Genomic DNA, 15,636 nt, shown 5'->3' with positions numbered 1-15,636 from the left:
CCATATGAGTGAGGCGCAGTTATGATATTTGAATTTCAGGTCAGTTATGTAGAAATATTAAGTTTAATGAGAAATTATGGAGTAGTATGAAAAATAATGAAATTATAGTCTGAAATCAAAATCAGGAAATCTCAAGGCATTTAAATTAAATGAAAGCCATTTGGATGGGATGTTTGAGCAGTCTGATGGAAGACCCAGGCGTACCTCCTGTTTTCATAGTCTCTAGCTGTCTGGCCCCAGCTGAGTCATTCTCTCCTTTGTGTCCCCCTCTGCTGAGCAGGGTGAACCGGCCGGGCTCCCCTGGCTAGGTGGCGTCTCATAGTGTCCACTGTTTTTCTCAAGTGGGAGTCCCTAGCAGCTGGAGAAGCAGGAGGATTCCTGGGTAGGGTTTTATAGTCCTATCCATAATAAGTTTTAGAACTCGCCATTCATACCACAGGGGAAAACAATAATCAGACAAGTTGGAGGCTTTTATGTTGGGTTCTGACGAGAAGACGTGTTTGGAAAATACAAGATAGGCAATGGCAATGAACTTGGAAAGAGGGTGATGAAACCTGGCTTTTCACCTCATGGTCACACTGTACAGGTGGGAAATAGAGTCTTTGTGCTTTGAGGGACTTTGTATTTAATTTTGAACCCTCTGGTTTCCACAGTGGTGTGTGTGTGACATGCCACAATGTTCCCACGTTGTCTGTATGTCTAGGACTAGTGCTTAGAAGAGAAAAGGAAGCCCTGTTTTGTCAAGTCTTGTGAGAGCTCCCATTGTCCTCATGTTAAGGTTTAGAAAACCTGTCCCTGGTCCTTCAATTACAACCCCAGGCCAGTGCTTCAGGGCACGCTGTGACATGGGGCACAGGCAGAGACCTGCCAAGGTGCGGCTTCCGTTATGGCTTTTGCTTTATTTGGTAATTGAGTCAGTATCGTGCCGCATTAGGGGCCGGGGTACGGGCCCAGAAAGAATGGGTCCCTCTGCCTCTGGGTTCCTCTGACAGATCGTCTGTCCTGACCCTCGTCACCTTGTGAGTGCGGCGGCTGGCCTGGGTGTCCTGCTTCCATCAGAAGTTGTGGAGGAAGCACTGCCGAGGCCCTGGAGCCATGGGAAAGGATAAACGGACTGGACTGCTGCCGTCCAGATTTCCAAAGCAGATGTGTTTCAGTGGACACGATTTTCGTGGAATGTAGAGTCTCAGACACAAGTAATATTCGGTAAAAAAAAGTACCTCAGATCACGTATTTTAATGATAACGATATGTGTAGTTTCCCACTGTGTTCTTTCTTGCTGTTAGCTTGGTCGTGGTGAAGAATGTGTAGGGCTTTCTGGGTTTTGGGCACTTCTGCTAGAACTTCTGGCAACTTGCACGAGAGGGCAGCAGAGTTATTTCCATCGTCGTGCTGCTCATTAAATTTCAGCTGCATGCCTGCTTGATGCCATGTTACAGAACTGTTAGTACTTATTTGTTAGTGTTTTTGCTTTCTTCTCACTTCCTTTTTGTGGTTTCCTGACAACTATGATATGACAAGATTGTGGTGCGTTGTCTGCTGCTCAGTTATCTTGCTTAGTCATATGCTGAGACCAACACAGAGGAGAGAGTCACTCCAGAGAGGAAAGTTCAGCTACAAGAAGAATTTTTCTAATAGTCATGCTTACTTATTCTCTACAATTAAAATCTCAAAATGATTCGCTGTCAGAGATGGACTCTGATCTTTGGGCAAGGTCTTAGATCATATGTTGTTCAATACACTGTGAGTGGAGTGGTAAATCACTTTTCTTTTTGCTGTTTCTAGTGGCATTACTAGGAAGGGTCAGAGGATATACAGCTTTGCTAAAATGTAAAGAAAGTCTTGCTCTAATTTTTTCTTTCATGTGTGTGTGTCATACTTCACCTGTTTTTAATTAAGGGGGCCCTGTGGCTGCACACACAGAGCAGTTTCCTCAGATAGCTTTCCCACATTTGTGCTTTGATACTTTTCCGCCCTTTTCCCATTTCTCACTATTAAGTACATAGCCATGGTTTCACACTTTTTCATTTCCAGGGACAAACTCAAACAATTTTATTTTTGGCCATCTTTGATTGCCTGCCACTTTTCTGAGGAATGAGGTAGTGGTAGTATTAGAAGGCTATTTTAGGATTCAGGGCCAGTCCTTCCTGCCTTGTTACCCTTCTGAAACGGTGCAGGGCAAGGCAGGGTGTAGAAATCAGAGTATGTCTCGGGTCAGGTGCTAGGCTCAAGAACCTGGATCTAGAAATGAGATGGGACCCAGGGGAAAACCTTGTGTTAATCTGGTCCCGGGAATTCCCCCTGCCTCCCTAAGGCCGCTGGCTGGTCGTGAGGTCCAGAGTGGAGAGTCCTTTGCACATACACGGCATTGCCAGTGCCATACAGGTGGTTTCGGGCACTTGCTGACTGTATATTGAGTCCCTAGTCCACACTAGTGTATTTCCTTTCTAACCATCAATTCAATTTTTTATAAAAGGAGTGGGAATGGAGTAAATGATAATCATGGGTCGTTTAGTGTTAATTTTGATTTTTAAAAACAATTTTATTCAGATTTCCAGACATGAAGATGGGGCTACATTGTAAGACATATTTTGGCTGTCTACCAGTTCTTTCTTTGTTAGAAGCAAGGCTAAAGAGGGTAAAGACAAAAAAAATCACATGGGTCCTAACGGCAGAAAGAAACAGGATGCAGTGATCATTTCAGAACCTTTCTCAGGCATTTTGATAAGTGAAATGCAAATGGCTTTCTTTTTTTGACCCAGTGATGAAGGATGAACTTTCTTTTCTTTTTTCAGTTGACTCATTCATTTTTATTCATATAATATTTCAAAAGCCCCTATGGGGTACATTAATAAAATCTACTTGTTAACATAACCTTTATGCAGCTTAATATTAAAATATTGTTTGCTGTTTATATTCACATGTTTAAAGACGAATCCTTTAGCACCTTCAGAAATTAACAGTCAAAAAAACTATCTGAATTCAGATAAAACGCTTCAAATCTACCACCACAGGTGATCAAATTATACATGGGTGTCCAGTCTTTTTGACTTTTTCCTTCAATGTTAAGAGAATAAGTTCCCTAAAATATTTGACAATTATCATGAAATACACAGATAATACTGTATTTTATAATTTTCTTCTTTTAAGAAAAACACAGATGCACGCATAATTTTGAACTTCATATTTTTGTGGTTTGGGGGAAAAAACTCCCTTAGAACTTATTAAGCCTTTATGGGGAGAAAAATCCCTTACGTTGGGTGTGTCAGTTGCCCCGATGTCACTCTAGCTAGGAAATGCCTCCAGAAATGTTATTTAGTACCTTTAAAAGTACAGTTCTCAGTGAGTTTTATACAAATGTTAAATGAGTAATATTCCTTGGTTACTAATTTGTAAATGCAAACCCCGTTACTGCCTTTCATGCTGTCACTTTCTTAAGGGCACGATGGCGCCGTGAGTGCAGCGGGCTGGAGCCACGATCAGCGGCTACTGGTCTCCGCCTCGCAGGACCGGACACTGCGGCTGTGGTCGGTGCGCAGGGCAGGATCCACTCCGCTGCTGGTAACCGTGGCTGGGGCCAGGGCTGGGGGCGGGAGTGGGCGGGGTCAGGGCAGGGGCGGCGGGGGCGGGGCCAGGGGTGGGCACAGCTGGGGTCTGCAGAGCCATGGCTTTGTACGGAGGGTCTTCTTACATGCCCCGTCCTTTTTCTGAACCAGAAGATGGGGAAATGGAAACAAATCAGGAGTTTGCTTAATGCACTGAAAATACTAATTGAATATTAACTTGAATTAAATATGTATATACACAGTAAATATAACATGTTCACATGCATAATGTGCAATATATAGATGTAGTACGCACACACACTTCACACTTATAAATATGTCCTCATATGTGTTATGATCTAAAAATGGTAATAAGATGAATGCTAACACTTGAATAATTTAAAATATTAATTCAGTGTGATTTTGTAGTTGCATCCAAGAGAGTATTATGTGCCGGAAGTATCTTTTTGGGTGAAAAAAATGACACATAAAATGGACAGATAGAAGACCACTTTGGAATAGACTTAGAGGGGAGAGAACTGGACAGGGAAAGCAGAAGAGAAAATAGGAAACCATGGAATCAGGAACTGATGAATTGAAAAGGAAGGACATTACACATAAGAAGTGAGACCGTCAAAGGCATTAGCATATATTTTCAGTGGGGTTTGAATGCCAGGAAATCTAAAGAGAAAGGGCAGTGTAGGGGTGAAGCATTTGCCAACATCCCCAGCAGGAACCATTTGTTTGTTAATATTACAACCATTTAGGGTTGTTAATATTCTCAACTTCCATTTGCAAAATAAATTTGAGAGTAGATATCTCAGACCTATGCTTCTTTTTTTAACTTTTTATTGTATAATATAACTTATATACAAAGCACAAAGAAAAAAGCAATAGTTTTCAAAGTACTCTTTTCACAAGTAGTTACGGGACAGATCCCAGAGTTTGTTATGGGCCACCAAGCCTTCATCTCAGATGTTTCTTTCTAGCTGCTCCAGAACATGGGAGGCTGGAAGGAATATATATATATATGTTTTTATTATTACTTTTTTCTTTTTTTGTGAAAAATACATATACAAAAAAGCAATAAATTTCAAAGCACATCACAACAATTAGTTGTAGAACAGATTTCAGAGTTTGGTATGGGTTAAAATTCCACAATTTTAGGTTTTTACTTCTAGCTGCTCTGAGATAATGGAGACTAAAATAACTATCAATCTAATGATTCAGCAGTCATACTTGTTTGTTAAGCCCTACCTTCTCTGTATAACTCCACCTTCTCCTTTGATCTTTTTCCCACTCTTTAGGGTAGATAATTTTTTCATGTTGGAAGGGCTGTTATTAATAAGGGGTAGATAGCTGGAACTATCTGATGTTCTGGAGAGGCTGGCCTCTCTAGGCTTCAGCACTTACCTGGTCCAGGACCCATCTGGAGGTTGTAGCTACCCTAATGCATGGAACCTTTGTAGAATCTTATATATTGCTCTAGATGTTCTTTAGGATTGGTTGGAATGGTTTTGGTTGGGGTTTGGCAAGTTGTGATAGGTAGTAATGTCTAATTGAAGCTTGTGTGAGAGTAGCCTCTCAACTCTATTTGAACTCTCAGCCACTGCTACCTTATTTGTTACTCTTCTTTTCCACCTTTTGGTCAGTTTGGCATTGTTGATCCCGTGGTGCTGGGGCCAGGCTCATCCCTGGAAGTCATCTCTCATGCCACCAGGGAGACTTTCACTCCTGGATGTCATGTCTCTCATAGTGGGGAGGGCAGTGACTTCACTTGCAGAGTTGGGCTTAGAGAGAGAAAGGCCACATCTGAGTAACAGCAGAAGTCCTCCAGAAGTAACTCTTAGGCATGCCTATAGGTAGGCTAATCTCTGCTACATATAAGCTTCACAAGAGCAGTCAGAGCTATGTTTTAAAACACTAATATGTATTGAATTTTGGTTTTAATTAGATCCTTGCTACTTGCTACGTTTATTGCACAGTTGCAATATTTTTTTGTTTTAAAGTTTTAAATGTCTGAATTTAAAATACTCATGTTACTGTAAATTTTTAATTATATAACATCTTTCAGAAGTAGTCAGTAAGAAGAAACCAAAGTTTGAATCAGCTCTAGAAAACTAGATTCACGTATTTAGAATAAATTGATGTTGAATGTTAAGATGGAAGAACTTCGTATTTAGAACAATTGTATTTTTAAATAACATTTATTATGTTGGCAATAATTACTTGTATTTACCTTGCAGGGCAAAGACGTGTTTTCTAAGCCTATACAGTTTGCACAGTTTTATTATATAGATTCTTTTATCTTATTATCTTCTGGCCCTGAATTTCAACTACTAAAGTATCATATTGACACTTGCAAAGATGAGATAAAAAGGTAGGTAAATACCACTCCTGTGCATTTTCCTTTCTGTGGTTAAAGGAAGCATTGTTTCCATAATGAATGAAATATAGAAAAAGGGTTTACGTTTAAAAATGGTATCCAAAATTTAGTCATCACGTCAACCAGACTACTGGTGGAAGCTGAATAACCCTGTTTTGACATGTTTTAGAGGGTTTTTTTTTTTTTGCTAAATCTTGAAGGTTAGCAGTGTCTTCCTTATCCCTATATTACCACACTTAGGGCCTTTGGTGTGATGTACCGGGGGATGTTGTCACTGGGTGTCTTAGAAACTTGAATTGTTGCCTTGGTCCTGCACTCTGTTCATCGGATGATATCTGGGACAGTTAATAGCTGTAACAAAAATGTTATATTATGAAACATTTATTCTGGGAATAATATATATATATATATTTAATTATTTATTTATTTATTTTAAATATCAAAAAACACCTAACGCAGACATTCCTATTTTGATCATTCCTTTCTATATATATAATCAGTAATTCACAGTATCATCACATAGTTGCATATTCATCATCATAATCATTTCTTGGAACATTTGCATCTATTCAGAAAAAGAAATAAAATAGAAACAGAAAAACAATTTATATGTACCATACCCCAACCCTTCCCTTTCATTGATCACTAGCATTTCAAACTAAATTTATTTTAACATTTGTTCCCCCTATTATTTATTTTTATTCCATATGTTCTACTCATCTGTTGACAAGGTAGATAAAAGGAGTATCAGACACAAGGTTTTCACAATCACACAGTCACATTGTGAAAGCTATATCATCATTCAGTCATACTCAAGAAAAATGACTACTGGAACACAGCTCTACATTTTCAGGCAGTTCCCTGCAGCCTCTCCATTACAACTTGGATAACAAGGTGATATCTACTTAATGCATAAGAATAACCTCCAGGATAACCTCTCGACTCTGTTTGGAAAGTCTCAGCCATTGACACTTTGTCTCATTTCACTCTTCCCCCTTTTGGTCGAGAAGGTTTTCTCAATCCCTTGACACTGAGTCTCAGCTCATTCTAGGATTTCTGTCTCACATTGCCAGGAACGTCCGCACTCCTAGGAGTCATGTCCCACGTAGGCGGGGGAGGGTGATGAGTTTGCTTGTTGTATTGGCTGGAGAGAGAGGCCACATCTGAGCAACAAAAGAGGCTCTCTTGGGGGTGACTGTTAGGCTATTTTTAAGTAGGCTTGATGTATCCTTTGTGGGGTTAAGTTTCATATGAACAAACCCCAAGACTGGGGGCTCAGTCTGTAGCTATGGTTGTCCATACTGCTTGTGAAAATATCAGGAATTCAACTTGGGGAAGTTGAATTTCTCCCCGTTGTCACCATTCCCTGAAGGGTACTTTGCAAATACTTTTCCACTCACTGATCAAATCACTCTGGGATTCATTGGGGCATCACTCTGGACAAACCAACAAAATCTCATGTCCTACCCAAAGTTCCAAGTACTTACGGTGTTCAATCAAACTATCTACATAAGTTATATTAGGAAATGCAGTAGTCAAAATATAAATTTTGTACCAAATAAACATTTTTTGCTTTAGTCTCACACATAAGTTGAAATTTAAAAATATTAATTACCATCTATTTTCAGCACCCTGCAGTAATGACATTCCTTTGTTCTTCCTCATGCAAAAACGTTTTTTAAATTTGTACATTTAGTCACTATCATTATATACTCTAGACATTCATAGATTATACCATCTCCATCTTTATCATCTATCTTTCTTTCTGGTTTCATTTATGCTCTCAGCTCTCCTCCCTCTATTATTCTCACATTCAGCTTTATTCAATGTTTTAACATAATTGTATTAGAGTTAGGTAGTATTGTGCTGTCCATTTCTGAGTTTTTATATTCAGTACTGTTGCATAATCTGTATCCCTTCAGCTCCAATTACCCAATATCTTACTTACCCTGTTTCTATCTCCTGATGGTCTCTGTTACCAACGAAATATTCCAAGTTTATTCACTAATGTCAGTTCATATCAGTGAGACCATACAGTATTTGTCCTTTTGTTTTTGGCTAATCACACTCAGCATGATGTTCTCAAGGTCCATCCATGTTGTTACATACTTCATAACTTTATTCTGTCTTACAGCTGCATAATATCCCATCATATGTATATACCAAAGCTTGCTTAGCCACTCTTCTGTTGATGGACATTTTGGCTATTTCCATCTCTTTGCAATTGTAAATAATGCTGCTATAAACATTGGTGTGCAAATGTCCGTTTGTGTCCTTGCCTTTATGTCCTTTGAGTAGATACCTAGCAATGGTATTGCCTGATCATATGGCAGTTCTATATTCAGCTTTTTGAGGAACCACCAGACTGCCTTCCACAGTGGTTGTACAATTTGACATTCCCACCAACAGTGAATAAGTGTGCCTCTTTCTCCACATCCTCTACAGCACTTGTCGTTTTCTGTTTTATTGATAATGGCCATTCTGTGGGTGTGAGATGATATCTCATTGTAGTTTTGATTTCCATTTCTATAATGGCCAGGGAAGTTGAGCATCTCTTCATGTGTCTTTTGGCCATTTGTATTTCCTCCTGTGAGAAGTGTCTGTTCAAGTCTTTTTCCCATTTTGTAATTGGATTGGCTGTCTTTTTGTTGTTGAGTTGAATAACCTCTTTATACATTCTGGATACTAGACCTTTATCTGATATGTCGTTTCCAAATATTGTCTCCCATTGTATAGGTTGTCTTTTTACTTTCTGTTTTTGTTTTTTTTCTTTTTACTTTCTTGATGAAGTTCTTTGATGCGCAAAAGTGTTTGATTTTGAGGAGTTCCCATTTATTTATTTATTTCTTCAGTGCTCTTGCTTTGGGTGTAAGGTCTATAAAACTGCCGACAAGTATAAGATTTATAAGCTATTTCCCTACATTTTCTTCTAACAGTTTTATGGACTTAGACCTAATGTTTAGGTCTTTGATCCATTTTGAGTTAACTTTTCTATAGGGTGTGAGATATGGGTCCTCTTTCATTCTTTTGCATATGGATATCCAGTTCTCTGAGCATCATTTATTGAAGAGACTGTTCTGTCCCAGGTGAGTTGGCTTCACTGCCTTATCAAATGAGCTTTGATATCTTATCAATATTGTCCATAGATGAGAGGGCCTATGTCTGAACACTCTGTTCTATACCATTGGTTAATATCTGTCTTTATGCCAGTACCATGCTGTTTTGATCACTGTAGCTTCATAATGTGCTTTAAGGTCAGGCAGAGTGAGACCTCCGACTTAATTTCTTTTTCCCTCAGGATACTTTTGACTATTTGGACCACCTTGCCCTTCTGGATAAATTTGGTTATTGGTTTTTCTATTTCTGAAAAGTAAGTTGTTGGGATTTTAATTGGTATTGCATTGAATCTGCAAATCAATTTAGGTAGAATTGACATGTTAACTATATTTATTCTTCCAATCCCTGAACATGGTATGCCTTCCCATCTATTTAGGTCTTCTGTGATTTCTTTTAACAATTTCTTATAGTTTCCTTTGTATAGGTCTTTTGTCTCTTGAGTTAAATTTATTCCTAAATATTTTATTCTTTTGGTTGCGATTGTAAATGGAATTCTTACCTTGCTTTCCCCCTCAGATTGTTCATTACTAGTGTATAGAAACACTGCATTACTAGTGTGTAGAAACATTACTAGTGTATAGAAAACACTATACAGGTTTTTGAGTGTTGATCTTGTAACCTGCCACTTTGCTGTACTCATTTATTAGCTCTAGTAGTTTTGCTGTGGATTTTTTGGCGTTTTCAACATATAGTATCATATCATCTGCAAACAGTGAGAGTTTTACTTCTTCCTTTCCAATTTTGATGCCTTGTATTTCTTTTTCTTGTCTGATTGCTCTGGCTAGAACTTCCAACACAGTGTTGAATAACAATGATGATAGTGGACATCTTTGTCTTGTTCCTGATCTTAGGGGAAACGATTTCAGTTTTTCCCCATTGAGGATGATGTTAGCTGTGGGTTTTTCATATGTTCTCTTTATCATGTTGAGGAAGTTCCCTTCTTTTCCTATCCTTTGAAGTGTTTTCAACAGGAAAGGATGTTGAATTTTGTCAAATGCCTTTTCTGCATCAATCATGTGGTTTTTCTGCTTTGATTTGTTGATACGGTGTATTACATTAATTGATTTCCTTATGTTGGACCATCCTTGCATACCTGGGGTGAATCCACTTGATCATGATTTATAATTTTTTAATGCGTTGCTGGATTCAATTTGCTAGAATTTTGTTGAGGATTTTTGTGTCTATATTCATTAGAGAGATTGGTCTGTAGTTTTCTTTTTTTGTAATATCTTTGTCTGGCTTTTGTATGAGGGTGATGTTGGCTTTGTAGAGTGAGTTAGGTAGCTTTACCTCCTCTTCAATTTTTTTTGAAGAGTTTGAGCAGGATTGGTACTATTTCTTTCTGGAATGTTTGGTAGAATTCACATGTGAAGCGTCTGGTCCTGGACTTTTCTTTTTGTGGAGTTTCTTAATGACTGATTCAATTTCATTACGTGTGATTGGTTTGTTGAGGTTGTCTGTTTCTTCTTGAGTCAAAGTTGGTTGTTCATGCCTTTCTGGGAAGCTGTCCATTTCATCTACATTTTTGTATTTATTAGCATAAAGTTGTTCATAGTATCTTGTCATTACTTCCTTTATATCTGTGGGGTCAGTGGTTATGTCTCTTCTTCCATTTCTGATCTTATTTATTTGCATCCTCTCTCTTCTTTTTGTCAGTCTTGCTGAGGGCCCATAATCCTATTGATTTTCTCATAGAACCAGCTTCTGGTTTTGTTGATTTTCTCAATTTTTTTATGTTCTCAGTTTCATTTATTTCTGCTCTAATCTTCATTAATTCTTTCCTTTTGCTTGCTTTGGGGTTAGTTTACTGTTATTTCTCTACTTCTTCCAAGTGGACAGTTAATTCCTTAATTTTTTGCCCTTCTTTTTTGATGTAAGCATTTAGGCCAATAAATTTCCCTCTTAGCACTGCCTTTGCTGCATCCCATAAGTTTTGATATGTTGTATTTTCATTTTCATTTGCCTCGAGATATTTACTGATTTCTCTTGTAATTTCTTCCTTAACCCACTGGCTGTTTAAGAGTGTGTTGTTGAGCCTCCACATATTTGTGAATTTTCTGGCACTGCCTATTATTGATTTCCAACTTCATTCCTTTATTATCTGAGAAAGTGTTTTGTATGATTTCAATCTTTTTAAATTTGTTGAGACTTTGTGACCCAGTGTATTGTCTATCCTTGAGAATGATCCATGAGCACTTGAGAAAAAGGTGTATCCTGCTGTTGTGGGGTGTAATGTTCTCTAAATGTCCGTTTAGTCTAGCTCATTTATTGTATTATTGAAATTCTCTGTTTCTTTATTGATCCTCTGTCTAGATGTTCTGCCCAGTGATGAGAGTGGTGAATTCAAGTCTCCAACTACTATGGTAGATGTGTGTATTTCTGTTTTTAGTGTTTGCCACATGTATTTTGGAGCATTCTGGCTCTGCGCATAAATATTCATGATTGTAATGCCTTCTTGTTGAATTGTTCCTTTTATTAATTCATAGTACACTTCTTTGTCTATTTTAACTGTTTTACATTTGAAGTCTAATTTGTTTGATATTAGTATAGTTACTCTTTTCTGATTGTTACTTGTATTAAATATCTTTTCCCAACCTTTCACTTTCAACCTGTGTTTATCCTTGGGTCTAAGATGTGTTTCCTATAGACACATATAGATGGGTCCTGTTTTTTTATTTTGCTTTTTTAAATTTAATTTTCTATTAATTAAAAAAATTACAAGAAACAGAAACATTCCCAACACATACACTCAGCAATTCACAATGTCATTACATAGTTGCATATTCATCATGATAATCATTTCCCAAACATTAGCATCAGTTCAGAAAAAGAAATAAACACAGAAAAATATAACAAACAGAAAAAAAAAAATTTTACAGGCCATACCCCTTACTAATCCCTTTCATTGATCACTAGCTTTTCAAACTAAATCTATTTTTACATTTGTTCCCCCTATTATTTATTTTTATTCCATATGTTCCTCTCATCTGTTGACAAGGTAGATAAAAGGAGCATCAGACACAAGGTTTTAACAATCACACAGTCACATTGTGAAAGCTGTATCATTATACAATCATAATCAAGAAACATGGCTATTGGAACACAGCTCTACATTTTCAGGCAGTTCCCTCCAGCCTCTCCATTACAACTTGGATAACAAGGTGATATATCTACTTTATGTATAAGAATAACCTCCAGGATAACCTTTCGACTCTGTTTGGAGTCTCTCAGTCATTGACACTTTGTTTCATTTCACTCTTGCCCCTTTTGGTTGAGAAGGTTTTCTCAATCCCTTGATGCTGGGTCTCAGCTCATTCTAGAGTTTTTCTCAATCCCTTGATGCTGAATCTCAGCTCATTCTGGAATTTCTGTCCCACGCTGCCAGGAAGATCCACACCCCTGTTAGTCATGTCCCACATAGACAGGGGGAGGGTGGTGAGTCTGCTTGCTGTGTTGGCTGGAGAGAGGCCACATCTGAGCAACAAAAGAGGTTCTCTTGAGGGTGACTCTTAGGCTTAATTTTAAGTAGGCTTGACCTATCCCCTGTGTGGTTAAGTTTCATATGAACAAACCCCAAGACTGGGGGCTCAGCCTATAGCTTTGGTTGTCCACACTGCTTGTGAGAATATCAAGAATTCAACTTGGGGAAGTTGCATTTTCCCCTGTTGTCACCATTCCCTGAAGGGTACTTTGCAAATACTTTTCCACTCACTGATCAAATCACTCTGGGATTCATCAGGATATCACCTGGACAAACCAACAAAATCTCACGTCCTATATAAAGTTCAATGTACTTAAGGTGTTCAATCAACTATCTACATAAGTTATATTAGGAGATGCACTAGTCAAAGTATAGATTCGTCCCAAATAAACATTTTTTGCTTTAGTCTCACACATTAGTTGAAATTTTAAAATATTAATTACCATCTATTTTCAGCACACTGCAGTAATGACATTCTTTTGTTCTTCCTCATGCAAAAACGTTTTTTAAATTTGTACATTTAGTCACTATCATTATACACTCCAGGCATTCCTAGATTACACCATCTCAATCTTTATTGTCTATCTTTCTTTGTGATTTCTTTTATGCCCCAGCCCTCCTCCCTCTATCATTCTCATACGCAGCTTCATTCAGTGTTTTAACATAATTGTATTACAGTTAGGTAATATTGTGCTGTCTATTTCTGAGTTTTTATATTCAGTCCTGTTGCACAATCTGTATCCCTTCAGCTCCAATTACCCAATATCTTATCCTATTTCTATCTCCTGTTGGTCTCTGTTACGAAGGAAATATTCCAAGTGTATTCACTAATGTCAGTTCATATCAGTGAGACAGTACAGTATTTGTCCTTTTGTTTCTGGCTAATCACACTCAGCATAATGTCCTTAAGGTCTATGCATGTTGTTACATACTTCATAACTTTATTCTGTCTTACAGCTGCATAATATTCCATCTTATGTAAATGTCACAGTTTGTTTAGCCAACTGTCTGTTGATTGGACATTTTGGCTGTTTCCATATCTTGGTAATTGTTAATAATGCTGCTATAAACATTGGTGTGTAAATGTCCATTTGTGTCCTTGGCCTCGTGTCCTTTGAGTAGAGACAGCATATAGATGGGTCCTGTTTTTTTAATCCATTCTGCCAGACTGTGTCTTTTGATTGGAGAGTTTAATCCATTAACATTCAGTGTTATTACTGCATGGGTAGTACTTTCTTCTGCTATTTTGCCTTCTGGATTTTATATGTCATATCTAATTTTCCTTGTTTTTACCTTTACTCATAGTCTTCCTTTCTACACTCTTCTCCACACCTCTCTCTTCTGTCTTCTATCTGTCTCTAGTGTTCCCTTTAGTGGGTCTCTTGGTCACAAATTCTCTCAGTGATTTTTTTGTCTGAAAATGTTTTAATTTCTCCCTCATTTTTGAAGGACAGTTTTGCTGGATATAGAAGTCTTGGTTGGCAGTTTTTCTCTTTTAATAATTTAAATATATTATCCCACTGTCTTCTCTCCTCCATGGTTTCTGCTGAGAGATCTGCGCATAGTCTTATTGGGCTTCCCTTGTATGTAATGGATTGCTTTTCTCTTGCTGCTTTCAAGATCTTCTCTTTCTCTTTGACCTCTGACATTCTCATTATTACATGTCTTGGAGTATGTCTATTTGGATCTATTCTCTTTGGGGTACGCTGCACTTCTTGGATCTGTAATTTTAAGTCTTTCATAAGAGTTGGGAAATTTTCAGTGCTAATTTCCTCCATTAGTTTTTCTCCTCCTTTTCCCTTCTCTTCTCCTTCTGGGATACCCCCAACACGTATATTCATGTGCTTCATATTGTCTTTCAATTCCCTGAGTCCCTGCTCATGTTTTTCCATTTTTTTCCCTATAGTTTCTGTTTCTTGTTGTATTTCAGATGTTCCATCCTCCAGTTCATTAATCCTATGTTCTGTCTCAAAATCTACCATTGTAGGTTTCCATTGTTTTTTTCATCTCTTCTACTGTGTCTTTCATTCCCATAAGTTCTGTGATTTGTTTTTTCAGACTGTCAGTTTTTTCTTTTTCTTCTTTCCTTGCCTCTTTACATCCTCCCTCAATTCACTGATTTGGTTTTTGATGAGGTCTTCCATGTCTTTTCGTACATTCTGAAATAGTTGTTTCATCTCTTCTATCTCGTTTGAACTATTGGTTTGTTCCTTTGATTGGGCCATATCTTCAATTTTCCTGGTGTGATTTGTTATTTTTTGCTGGCCATCTAGGCATTTAATTACCTTAGTTAGTTTATTCTGGAGGTTGCTTTCACTTCTTTTATCTAGGATTTTCTTGCTGGATGAATTTGTTGTCTATCTGTTCTTTGACATTCTGTTCAGCTTTATCTGGACCTTTAGCTTTTGTTTTGTTTAACAGTTTTGTTTAACAGAGGAGAATTTTTCAGTTCTTGTTTTCTTGTTTCTTCCCCTGCTTGCGGGGTACCTTTCCCCCACACACACTTAGGAGGGTCTACTTAGATATTATGGACCCCAGCCAGATTTTCCCAGACCAAACTGGCCTCCTATCAGAAGGAAAGAGTCACCTGCGTCGGTTTTCCCTGAGGGTGAGACCCAGCAGGTTGAAAGACTTTCCTGTGAAGTCTCTGGACTCTGTTTTTCTTATCCTGCCCAGTATGTGGCGCTTGTCTGACTGCAGGTCCCACCAGCATAAGATCATGCGGTACCTTTAACTTTGGCAGACTCTCCCTGCTGGGGGCGTGCTGGAGACAGAGGAGAGGTTGTAAGCTGGTTTTAATGGCTTCAAATTATCAATCCCTATTGTCTGAATTCCTTGGTGGAGAGATTCCACCTGAGTGGGGCTTCAACCCTCCCCTGAGGAAGGCATAGGCTCCAGATAAGCCCCCAAAAGAGCTCACTTATGCCTATGCCTGGGGCAGTTGCAGCCTGAAAAGTCCTGCCGCTGTATCCAGAGGCAGTCAAGCCTTTGTAGATACACCGCTGGAAAACCCTCTGTTTCTTTCTCTTTTTTTCCCCCTTTTTCTGTCAGTCCTGCCCCCTTGGCGCCGGGGCAAAAATGAGCAACCTCTGCTTTGATCAGGTTCA

At 38.3% G+C, this 15,636-nt stretch overlaps 1 protein-coding gene across 9 annotated transcripts in view; it reads left to right on the top strand.

Annotated features, from left to right (window-relative positions):
• WDR27 (WD repeat domain 27) overlaps nt 1-15,636 on the top strand; it is a 347,331-nt gene that overhangs the window by 101,264 nt on the left and 230,431 nt on the right. For all 9 annotated transcript variants that reach the window (XM_077120888.1, XM_077120884.1, XM_077120890.1 and 6 more), the window contains 2 exons: nt 3,440-3,561; nt 5,792-5,925. In XM_077120888.1, coding sequence (XP_076977003.1) covers nt 3,440-3,561; nt 5,792-5,925 — 256 coding nt within the window. The remainder of the gene's footprint in view (nt 1-3,439; nt 3,562-5,791; nt 5,926-15,636) is intronic.

The sequence above is a fragment of the Tamandua tetradactyla genome, chromosome 11 (assembly GCF_023851605.1).
Source record: "Tamandua tetradactyla isolate mTamTet1 chromosome 11, mTamTet1.pri, whole genome shotgun sequence".
Lineage (NCBI taxonomy): Eukaryota > Metazoa > Chordata > Mammalia > Pilosa > Myrmecophagidae > Tamandua > Tamandua tetradactyla.
This window is presented reverse-complemented; position numbering and strand designations above follow the sequence as displayed.